Source organism: Calidris pugnax, unplaced genomic scaffold (genome assembly GCF_001431845.1).
Source record: "Calidris pugnax isolate Ruff unplaced genomic scaffold, ASM143184v1 scaffold38, whole genome shotgun sequence".
In the NCBI taxonomy this organism is placed as follows: domain Eukaryota; kingdom Metazoa; phylum Chordata; class Aves; order Charadriiformes; family Scolopacidae; genus Calidris; species Calidris pugnax.
In genome coordinates, this window is record NW_015090995.1 from 11,485,602 (window position 1) to 11,497,164 (window position 11,563).

The 11,563-nt window shown below is 41.0% G+C and overlaps 1 protein-coding gene across 1 annotated transcript in view; it reads left to right on the plus strand.

Moving 5' to 3' along the window:
• Window positions 1-10,353, plus strand: part of VSIG1 (V-set and immunoglobulin domain containing 1) — a 22,272-nt gene extending 11,919 nt beyond the window's left edge. The window contains exons 3-7 of the mRNA XM_014955011.1: window positions 5,044-5,242; window positions 6,755-6,910; window positions 7,573-7,692; window positions 8,715-8,841; window positions 10,170-10,353. Coding sequence (XP_014810497.1) covers window positions 5,044-5,242; window positions 6,755-6,910; window positions 7,573-7,692; window positions 8,715-8,841; window positions 10,170-10,353 — 786 coding nt within the window. The remainder of the gene's footprint in view (window positions 1-5,043; window positions 5,243-6,754; window positions 6,911-7,572; window positions 7,693-8,714; window positions 8,842-10,169) is intronic.
• Window positions 10,354-11,563: the final 1,210 nt, after the last annotated feature.

Here is an 11,563-nt window from a genome sequence, read left to right on the forward strand (position 1 = left end):
GGGGGGGGGCCCTGAATGTCTGAGCTTTACAGCTCTCCAGGGAAAGACTGTGAATCAGATGCTGAGTACATTGGCCTAGAGAAACGTCATGGAACAGGATGCTATAGCTTTGCATCTGCTGCGGGGGGAAGTGAAAAGGGGCTGGGGGAAGGCAGGTACTGGAAAGGAAGGCATGTCCTGAAACTGCTGTCCTATAGGGAAATTAAGACTACTGAAGAGGTTAAGTGTAATTTTGTAATTTCAAGTACATCTCATCTTACAATTTTGATATCCAGATGTACTAGGCATGTACAGCAATGTGATGCAATGACACCAGGAGATGGAGGGTGGGAGGAATATTGACCTGGAAATTATGAATGAGTCCATCCAAACACCTTTGAAAGACACATATTTATGCAAATTCTAGTATGTATTTGTCCTGCCCCAAGAAGAAAGGAAGCAGATGGAGGCATGTTTCTTCTAACTTACTGCCTGCTTTTTCACACATACCCTCCACCCCCTAAGGAAGATCTTTCTATAGAAGTTGTATAAAGAAAACCTGTAGGTGGGTTCCTCACTCTCTGCCAAACATCTGGTAGCCTTTGAAAATCCTCAACTCAGCAGCAGCTTTGCCAACTGCTTCCTCTGCAGGCAAATACTTTCTTCACCATCACACTAGAAGACAAGCAGCCCTCCCACAAGTCACACTAAAGGAGAAAAGGATGTGGTATTTCATGTACCAGTAGTGGGGACACAAATTATCTTGTCTCCAGTATCTGGAGTGCACTGAGATTTCCAAGATTTTCTTCCAAATGAGTATGATCATTCCCAATTCCCTGATCTGTTTGTAACCCAGCTCCCCCTCCCCAGGTACACAAATAATTGACTCAACTGCCTTGGAAGTCTATGAGCCCAAATCGTTTTCTTGGTTGCAGCAGAAACTGTGACTGGAAATGCAGAGCACCTATACCACTGCTTTGGACATTAGTGGCTTTAGGCAGTGCCTGGCCAACAGGCTGCATAACCAACTAAACTGCAGTCCTTCTTAAGGTCTAGCAGATGTTTTCTGCGCAACTTAGCTGTTTTACTGAAACTGTTTTTTCAGATTGTGGAGCTATTAGGGAAAACATTTTTGGGAGTGATAATCTCCGCTCTTTTTTCCGTCAGTTGTTTGATTAGTCATCCCTGGCAGCTGCTCCCATGAAATGTGAAAAGGCACCATTATATAAAAACTTGCACGAGCAAACTAGCTGGTAAGGAGAAGCAGCGACCATTACTGCATCCTCAATATTGTTCTTACACTGGCAAATCATCGACTTCTCTAGAGCTTGAGGACATAAAAAGCTTATTTTTTCAAGAAAAGCACAGCAAATTTCTTTCATATTTTCTTTACATTCAAGATGTTGCATTTTAAATATATTTAACACATCAAATTAAAAAGGCTTCCAGGAAGAGTCTACCGTTGACTAAATTTACAGTTTTCCCATGCAGATATTTTAGAGACATTTTAGGTAAAATGGAAAGAAACATCAATGAGATATATGTCTGGAGGACAGAATATTAACTGTCAGCTGCCCCAAAATAAAAAGTCTTCTATATCGTCAACAGAAAGCAAGTTTTTTTACTTTTGAAATGGAACAGAATGATTTTTGCAAAGATTTTGATTTCAGCTTTTTGAAAGGCACGAACATGAGTTTTTCAAGGCCAGCATAAAAATACTATGAACAAGGGCTTAAAATACCCACTTTGTATTGTTTAAATTGGGCTATGAATGCACAGGCAATTAACTGAAACATGTTCCTCTTAAATGAAATTTCCTGTGTACACAATCCAATCATACCTCTGGGACAAGATATACACTCAGTAATTAATCAGAACATTACTCAGCCTTTTTGGTGTTTACCACCTTCCTTCAGGCCATAGACTCCAGAGGCAGGGAGATAAGCATCATACAGGAGCAGGAGAACAGAGAACAGGCAGGAGCCTGCAGAGGAACTGAACGCATTTCCTTAAGATGTTCCACTGCCCTTATGTTCATAGTTGAAAAAAAGCAACCCAGAAATATTCTGTTGAAATCCACAAAGAAAACAAATATTCTCTGCTGTGCTAACACCTGCCTCAGATTTCATAGTGTACACAAAATATTTTCTCTGCGTGCATTCAGACAGGAAGAGAGAACACAGGGGATTCATTTTTCAGTGTATTGTATGAGGGCTTAGGTAGGTAATTCACCCTGACTTCAGATCAAACATCCCAAGGAGTGCTTACTCTTCTATAATGGTTACTGCCATGACCTGACTGCATGTAAGACTTGTAGTACCAGTCCTGTTTCCCAGGACCATGTGCTGTAGCTAATCTAGCACTCAGTGGGCAGCTTCTCCTACTGCTTACTCTCACACAAATCCCAAATCACTCTGAGGCAGACTGCGTAGAATTTAGCCCGTTTTTCAGTAATCAGGCCTTTTAGTAGGATATAATGGGCCTGCCTCTCCTCTCATGCTGCTGCAAGTCATGCATTACTTCATTTAAGTCATTGTACAACTTAATTTTACATTAGTGCAAAAAGCTGATGGAAGCTCTTTCCCTACCCCACTCAAACACACAATTGATGGAGAGGAGATGCAAATCCAGCCCATCACTGCTGAGACCTCTACAGGATCGTCAGCTTAAGAGAAGAGTGAAGTTAGACACCACAATTCCTATAACTTTGGACTCTTGCAAGGAACAGCATATAACACTTTGTTGTTGCTCATACTCAGCTAACTGTAGAATGAGACGAGTGTGGCCAGTGGGTTTTTGGAATTACAGGTAGATCAGTTTTTTGATGAGAGATTTGCTTAAACCAAACTCCCTGTTTTGAACACTCTCCCTCCCTGGGGAATATGAAGGTCTGCATCCAGACTCTAATTTTGCAATAGAGGTCCATCTCTAGACATTTGCAAAGCATAAAATCAGTTTTAAAACTGATGGCATTGCATGCAAACAATGGAAACTGGAGAGTCCATCTAGCTGTTCAGCCGACTGTCTAACCTAGCCTGCTGCCGTGCCCACCTGGACCTCACCTTCTACACCACACCACCACTTTCCCACACGTTGGCAATGCAGTAGCACGGCTTTGGTGTTCAGAGCTCTGCATCAATTGTACCTGGTGTTTGCAGCCCTGGGGCAGGGAAAGATAAAGGCTGGCTGGAAATGAGGCAAAACTGCACTTGAGATGGGGCCAAGCGGCAGCACTGGAGCTGCTGGTGCTGTGCAGGCTGGGTTCTGACCTTCCTTACAAAGCCTTATCACTGCATAAACCAGCTGTGCTCTGGCAGTTTTGGGGTGTAGCTTGCCTTAAGCTAATAAAGGCTCTCAGATAACATTGCTTAAAGACTTCGGTCAACACCATATCAGGGTGGATAAACAGAATTAAGAATAAATATTCTCAATTGAAAATGCAATCAGTTGATCTGCTAAGTAAAGCAAATTATACTTCTTGCCTGGGGGTCTGCAGCATCCCTCAAGGCAGAGAACTTTGACCAAAAGGAAATTTTGATACTAGTCAAGTGTGAATGGCATTTCACAGGAGTTTGTGGAGCTTTTCCCTACAAGCATTTTCCAGCTATCCCCATTAAAAAAACATGATGTCAGTTCAACTTCAATAAATACATTTGCACTGCTGATTCTGGAATATTGTCGGTAGGAACGACATTAGACCTATTTGAGTCCCAACCTGTAACTCTATATGGTTACCTCTCACCAGTTTAAAAAAATGACTTGAGTATGCTGGAGCTGTTCGCTTTGCCCAGGCAATGGAGTTTGTGAATGTAGACACTGGGGAACATGCTGCCTATGCCAAATACTCTGACATTTATGCAACACTATCATTAACATCTGAGAAAAAAAATTAGCGCTCCATGGTTTTCCACATTAGCTTTGTTTTTTCAGATCTTGGTTTCACAGCAGAGCTAGACTGGACAAAGTATGTGTACTCCATGAGAAGTATTATATTTACCCCAAAGCAGATGAGATCCCGCAGCTCCTAAACAGACTCGAGGCCCAAGTCCCAGACTACCAACCAGGCCCCACAATGAACATGATTCCACCTCTCCTTTCAGTCAACAGGTTTGGGATTACAAGTTTATGAGGCCAATTCTACTCCCACAGTGTTGCTAAGTACAATTGATGCTACTAAAGTCAGTGAAATCCATCAATATTAAGCAGCAATTTTTCACTTGGGAGGAAATGTTGCATTCCTTAGAGACATTTATCCTTATTACATCTTTAATTCTGCAAAAGTGTTTTTATTGTTTTGTAAAAGGGGAAATTCTTGATTGCAAATAGTTGCCCCTCCGAGCACTGAGGCCAACAGGTATTCTTGACTTCCACCTATGGTATAAACTCAAAAAACCAAGATAGTTCATGACACTGTCTCTGACCCCGATTACACAAACAAGGAGAACAGCATGGTTGCTCTAATTGCATGTGATAATTCTGCTGGTGTTCTCATACAGCATATTTATTGCTTCCGAATTTACTGCCAACAGATCAGGTGCCTTGTTTGCTTAAACCTGTGTCTTGTGGAGTCATTTCAGTTCTCTGTTTACTAGCTGCTGCATTTGGAAAGCTCTGCAGACATCCACTTTTTCAATGACAGGCACATTCTTGTCACAATCTTCTACTGAGCCGCTTATTAATATCACAAACTATCACTTCAATTAGTGCCACTATTAATTGTGCATGACAGCATATTTTCAAAGAATTGTCCTATGATGGCCAACGATCTCACCTCTGTTTTTGCAAACACATCAGCCTGTGACTGGAGTATCCACAGATAGCTAGCTACTGGCTACTTACACAAATGAAAAATCCCGTTTCTGAAAAGCTTGTCTTTTAAGAACCACTAGAAATATATACTCAAATGTACCATGTTTTCCTCTCTTCTTGCTTGGGGGAGGGGGCAAGAAAGGGGGTGACATTGCTTGGCTTAATCAGAAATCAACTATATTCCGATTATGAGTACCAAACAAAGCAGCAGTAAGACCTCTTGTTATTAAACTAACAATTGACTCTTTATCACAGATCTATTATTATTCAGGAGGCCAGTCTTACTCCTATGGCGAGTTTAAGAACAGGATAACAGCTGCAACAGCTCCAGGGAATGCATCAATAACAATCTCCAACATGCAGCCCTCAGACACTGGTTTCTACACCTGTGAAGTTTTCAGCCCACAGGGTAACGCTGGGCAGAGCCAAAAATCTGTGATTGTCAACGTTCTGGGTGAGTGCCTTTCCTCTCTGTCACTGCATTGTCCTTTCCTTCCCTTATCATGACACACTGAATTCACAGCTAAAAAAGGCACAGGACCAGAGGGAGTAAGAGAGCTGGGATAAACAAGGCCCATGACGCAGAGCAAGGGCTCAGGGATGCGCTGACGCAGATTTTCTCCCTCGGGCTCGGGAGCAGAGCCTGGGTGCCCTCTAGCTTCCACACACCGCTCCCCACCTGCCCTTACTCCCCGTGAGCACCCTTCAGATTCACTCTGTGCTCTCAAAAAACTACCCAATGTAAGCAAGTAGCTGCAACTACCCAGCTTCACAAATTATACGAACTTTGATTAAAATAAAAAGCCCTTTTAGCTGGGAGTGACCAATTATCTCTGAAGCCATTAGGATAATTTGGCCCCAGCAACGACCAAAATTTTATTAATTTTACCTAATGTTGGTCATAGTAGCTTCTATAAATCTAGGGAGAGGCAGCTGTACCGCCCAAGGGTTCTGGATCACCCTCATTCCAGAAACTCTAGAAATGTAGTAGGTCTTAGTAAGTCTATTTTGGATGGAAAAAAGAAATAACCATGAACAGGCAGGACAGAAAGGATGAAAAGCAGTGGAGTGAGATATTTTACTTCCTAATAAAATAAAAGCTTGTACTAACCTCATCTAATCATTGCTTTTGTATTGAGAATTCCTACCATATGACTGAAATCAAAGTCATATAAGAATGTGATTCCAGCACCGTTTGCCAATCTGCCAGGGATAAGAAAAAAACTTATGTAAACTCAATCCCTGAAAAATCTAAGTACTACTGTTAATTAGAATCTAAAATTCCCCAAACAATTAGTAAATTTTGGATCAGCTGAGTAAGAGATTGTACTTTTCACATGAAAAGCAAGAAAGGTTCTTCATTTGTGCACACAAAATTGGGCTGTGTTCCTTGCCGGTATATTTCCACTGACTGTACTCTAAAGAACCACAACAGCGTAACTATAGGTAGGAAATGAAAAACAGTAGGTGTAAATGAAGACAGAATCTTCTCCTGTGTGTAAATTGAGGAAATGATGTCAAAATAGATATGTTTTTTTAACAGAACTGTAGTTCATCTATTTCCTCCAAAGCTGCAATATACTGCAGAAACAGGCCTTGACCCTCTCCCTTTATGTGCAAAATTTCCTGCTGTATCCCTAAAGACAATGATGCTGCTATGCTGCTATGTGGCAGAATGGTGCATGATGCATAAAGATTGTCCCATTATAATCAAAGTAATTGATAATCTTCATCTCAACACCTCCATACTAATATTTATTATGCAAATGGAAGAAAAGATAATAAAAATATACCCTAGGCCAAGTACATATATTTAATATTACTGAGATCTTAATGGGAGAGCCTTTAGTCAGATCCGTAAACAAGACTCTGCTCTTGGATGGAGCAGAGGACCAGAACTCGAGGTGGATGCTTGCAGCCCCAGGTGTGTACTCACGGTATGTCTGTTCTCCTCGTTATTTTACAGTCAAACCATCAAAACCTTTCTGCAAAATAGAAGGAACACCTGAAAAAGGCCACCTAATCTACCTCTTGTGCAGATGTGAAGAAGGATTGCCTCGCCCTACCTACCACTGGTACAAAGTAGATGAGAATACCCTCAAGCCTGTGACTGAAAAATTTAGTACGTAACTACAGAACTACCATACCATGTTCAAGATCTGGAATTCCATAGTACCAGCCATTTCAAACACTGTCACAAAGGGCAGTTAACACTTATCCTCCTCTTCTGACAGTCAAGTCACAAAATTGTATTTTTACTTATTGGAATTGACTGCTAGCTTCACAAACACAGGATGTTTTATTTATTTGTTTTAACAAAAAATGTGTGGCATGTTAAGGCCTTGGCTGTGACATTATTTTAAATTGTTAAAATGGGAGAAATGTTTATGCCTTTACATCTCCCTTCCCTTGGAAATTTGAGGGAACTTAGAATAATTTAAGTCAATTTGTCATTCAGGTGCTAAGACCTCCGTCCCAAAAGTCTTACATTACAATCCCAAAAGTGTTACATTTCCATTTGTGAAGTTCCAGTGACAATAATATCAATGTGGGTAAAACAGCATACAGATCTGCAGGTTAGGGGACTACTCATGCTGTAATATACTCCTGCAGAGTCCAGTGTAGTACTTTTCAAGTAAGGTAAAAGTTTTCTATTTAAAGACTATAAAAAAACTCAAATGAATGAATAATTGGAGAACCTTGTTTCTAATCTCTTAGCAGCTGTCAGTATTATCAACTAAAGAATGCCATTTGCCTCTGATCTGTACCTGCTCTCTGTCACAGATCCAAACACGGGCATTCTTTACATTGGCAATCTCACCACCTTTGAAACGGGGTATTACCGGTGCATTGCCAGCAACGTCCTGGGGAACAGTACCTGTGAGCTTGACCTAACTGCAAAGTGTAAGTTTAATGCACGAAAGTAATCACATATTTGATGTCTGACATGCACAGTTTGTAGGAAAGTGCTCTAACAACTTTAAAGCATAGCTTTTTTTTGAAGTAAGACCAGACCAGACTTTGGAGAGCTCTGGAGTTTTCATGCCCAGAATTTACACTGACCTAACAACTCCAGCTACATTTCCCACTGGGAGTAGGATCTGAACCTGGTTCTGACTGCAGAGCCTTTACTGAGGACCAACAGACATGGGGTTCAGAGCAATTTTTTCCAGCCAACAATCCCACTGAGGACCCCACACCCCTGAATTTACAACCATCTCTGATACAAGGACTGAGCACTGTAGATATGACCACTAGCTAAAAATACTGCAGTTGTGGAAAAATACCTTACCCTGACTGCCCTCAAGGTGTGATCAACCTCACCGACTGTTCTCAAGCAGTGGTCAACCGCGTCTGCACGCAGACTTTTCATGTAACCAGTAACATTTAAAAGAGCCGAGCATCTGTTGTACAACCAGCCATGAGAGACGTCCCTGAAATGGCCACTCAATTACTCAGTGGTCTATAAAATGAAAATCACAGGTCAGAGCTAGAAGCTGTTCTGAAGTGGTAACAGAAGGTTTTGGGGACTCGCAAATGATCATAGCATACATTTTACATCTCAGCTGAACAAGGGAGATAAAGGCAACCTGTATTTCGGAATTTGTTTGCAAAGAGTGAAGAGGAAAGGCTTTTAACTATTGCCAGCGTTAACAGCCTAAAGTTTCCCTTTGCCAGGCATAAACATAGGGTTTGCTGGAGCAAGGAACTAACCAACCAGAAAGGAGGCAGCAAAAGTCATAAAAGCACAGTTCTGTCTTTCGTAGAGAATCTTAAGCCTCCCTGCTGGAAATACAGCTCTCAGTCAGGTTTTTAGTTCTTTGAATCCAATGCCTTCTTTCTGCTTAAGGCTCTTCCACTAAATTTCCATGGGATTTTGCTATAATAATACTTTCTAAAGTCAAGTAATCTTTTTTCCTTTCCAGATTCAGACAGTGGTATTGTTGCTGGAGCACTAATCGGAGCAGTTCTGGTAGCTGCTATAATTTGCATTATTGTCTGGGTCTTAACCAAGAAGGCAAAGAATAAGAAGTCATCAAGTAATGAGATGCAGTAAGAGTTTCTGTTCACTTCATTTTAAGACAATTATTTCTGTAAAGCACTACTGATAATCCAGAACTAAAATTAAGTGTAATTAACCATTTTTTGAAGGGGACATAATACAGGTTTTGAGAAAACTTCCAGAGTGGGAATATTTGCTTTTGTGCAACTTTTAAATTATTGCTCTTTTAACAGAAGTTGCCATTACCCTCTTCCCTATGTTCACAGGCAGCTACTACTTAGCATATCTAAAATAAAAAAGTATTTTTTAAAAAACACAAACTGAAAGTGGCAAGTTGGAAAAGCAGTTGTTAATATTTAAAAGTTAACAGTGACTGTTAATGGCAGGCGAATGGACTAGCAGCTAAGGGTTGCCTCAGCAAATTTACTGGGATAGTACATTACTGGATTTAAACAGAGAGGGCTCAGTTCAGTGCTATTTGAAATTACAGGACACACTCTTGGGACACTCTAAAACATCTCAAATGGTAACAGAATGGAGCCCAGAATGCCTATTTTGATCCTGCTCTGGAAATGACTCTTCCTCTGTGCTTTGGTTGCTCATTTTTCCCTTAAATTGCCAAATCTTCAGAATAGGGGTAATCTCACATGCTAAACAGACTGTATTCAGCCTGATGTTATATGTTAAAAGAATACATACAACTGAGGCCAGAAAAAAAAAAATTATGCCATTGGACACTTTCCTGTGGCACAGGTCCTGACACGGAATTCTGCTAATGCAGACCAGTGGCCAGTCACTCACGCACCTGATTTCTGCTTTCAATTGATGTAGCATTAACATCTAATTCAGATCCTAATAAAACTTTCTACACTGAATGAATCCACTAGCATCTGATAAGATGAATGGAATTCATAGTTGCTACTAAAAATATTTGTCTAGATTTCAGCCTATTCATAGCTCCTTTCTGACTGCACTCAAATGCACTTGAGTGGGACACCAGATTTGCATGAAATTCCTCAGAAAGCTCACACCAAAAGCAGCGTGTTTTGCTACCCCTTCTCAGACACTGTTTGTCAGCACCCAGCTTCCCATTCTGCTTTCCTGGCCTAGCATTTAAACGTACTGAAATCCATTTTATTCTAACGGGATCACTTAAACCAGTGATGCAGACCAGTCTGACTATCTAACACTCTGTCACTCTTTCTGTCTTGGCAGCAGTGATCCTGTAGCCTTTTCAGGTGCTCTTGGAAGAGAGCCATAATAAGAGGGGGGTTACTGTTTAGACAACAGAACAACAAAGACTCGTTATTTTCAAAGACTCTGGTGTAGATGGGATTTCAACATGTGAAATCACAATCCTCATCCTGTCTTCCTGCAGAGAAATGGCTCAGAAACAATCCAATGCACAGTATGTTCAGGTACCTAATGAAGAAAACATTCCTGCGACCACAGTTCCATCAAGCAATGCGACAAATGAATACCCTAGTGTTGACGAAACAGCGGCCTCAGGAACACCTGAAAATGATGAGAAGCAAGAAGCAGCAAAAGAAGAAACAGCCTAGAGTTTTAATACAGTGTTTCTTGTCAGCCTTGGACCCCTTTATGCAAAAATTGTTGTCATCAAATTAACAAAGAATCATGACTAAAACTTAAACGGGCATTTGTACTGTGAACCCCTGGGCTGTGGTTCTGAAAAGGGTCAGTTACACATGCACTTTGTGAATAGCAGAAGATTTGGCCTTTAAAGTTAACCAAATTTCATTTATTATTTAGTTATAATTGTACATAAGTATAAATATAAAAAGATTATCATCCACACTTACCTAGCCTATTTTGCAAAACTAATTAGGAAACGGGCTGAAGCATTTGACAAAGTAAGAGCTTTCCAGTCACCTATCAGCAATGCTGTGTGTATCCACACAGTTCTGAACCACAGCCATCTGCTCCAGAGACAGTGCTGGCCTGTGCACCAAGAACAAGCATCATGGCCCATACATTGCAGTGTTTAAAGGACCTGATTTTGCACATCAGAAGTAAAAATAAGTTTCATCAATGTCAACAGGGTGCAGAAACAGATGTTAAAACCTGGAGCAATGAAGTCTTGTGTGTCTGCATTCCACAGAAAATGTCAGAAAAAAAGATCCTGGAAACTTTTACCGTCTTGCTGCCTGACATGGAATACATTTTGCTAACAGTGACCTTCTTGGCTTTAAAGTTCCCAAGGCCCCAGCACTCCAGAGTTGTGCATTACAGCAGTTCTGGTTTTCAGTTTAATGGAACTAGCATTCAGGTACCCAGTTCAGACATTGATTGACTGGTTTCCAGACAACAGGAGCTGGAAATCCAAATCCCTTGCAAGGCTTGTTATAACAGGCACACAGAGTATCAGATTCCTCATGACACGCAGATACAGCTGCTTTAAAACTTAGAAGCAAATACTGCCTAGCATACAACACACTACCTTAGATTGCTTCCTCTGCCTGAGATGATTTAAATCTGTTTCCAGGCAACTGCCCTACCCACTAAGCAACAAACTCACGCTACTTTTCTTCTGGAATTTAGCCCAGTGTAACTTTGACTGTTTTCTATAGGTGAGAGCATCAAGAGGAAAGGTGAGCAGTGCATCCACACCAATAGCCAACAGCTGAGTAACAGGCACTCTCTTGGAAGGAGAAAAGGGAATTGAACCATATACACTCTGATCACTAGACTGGTTTCCCTCTGGGCCTGGTTTATAAGGTTAAGCAAACTCAGTTCTTCAAAAGGGCCAAG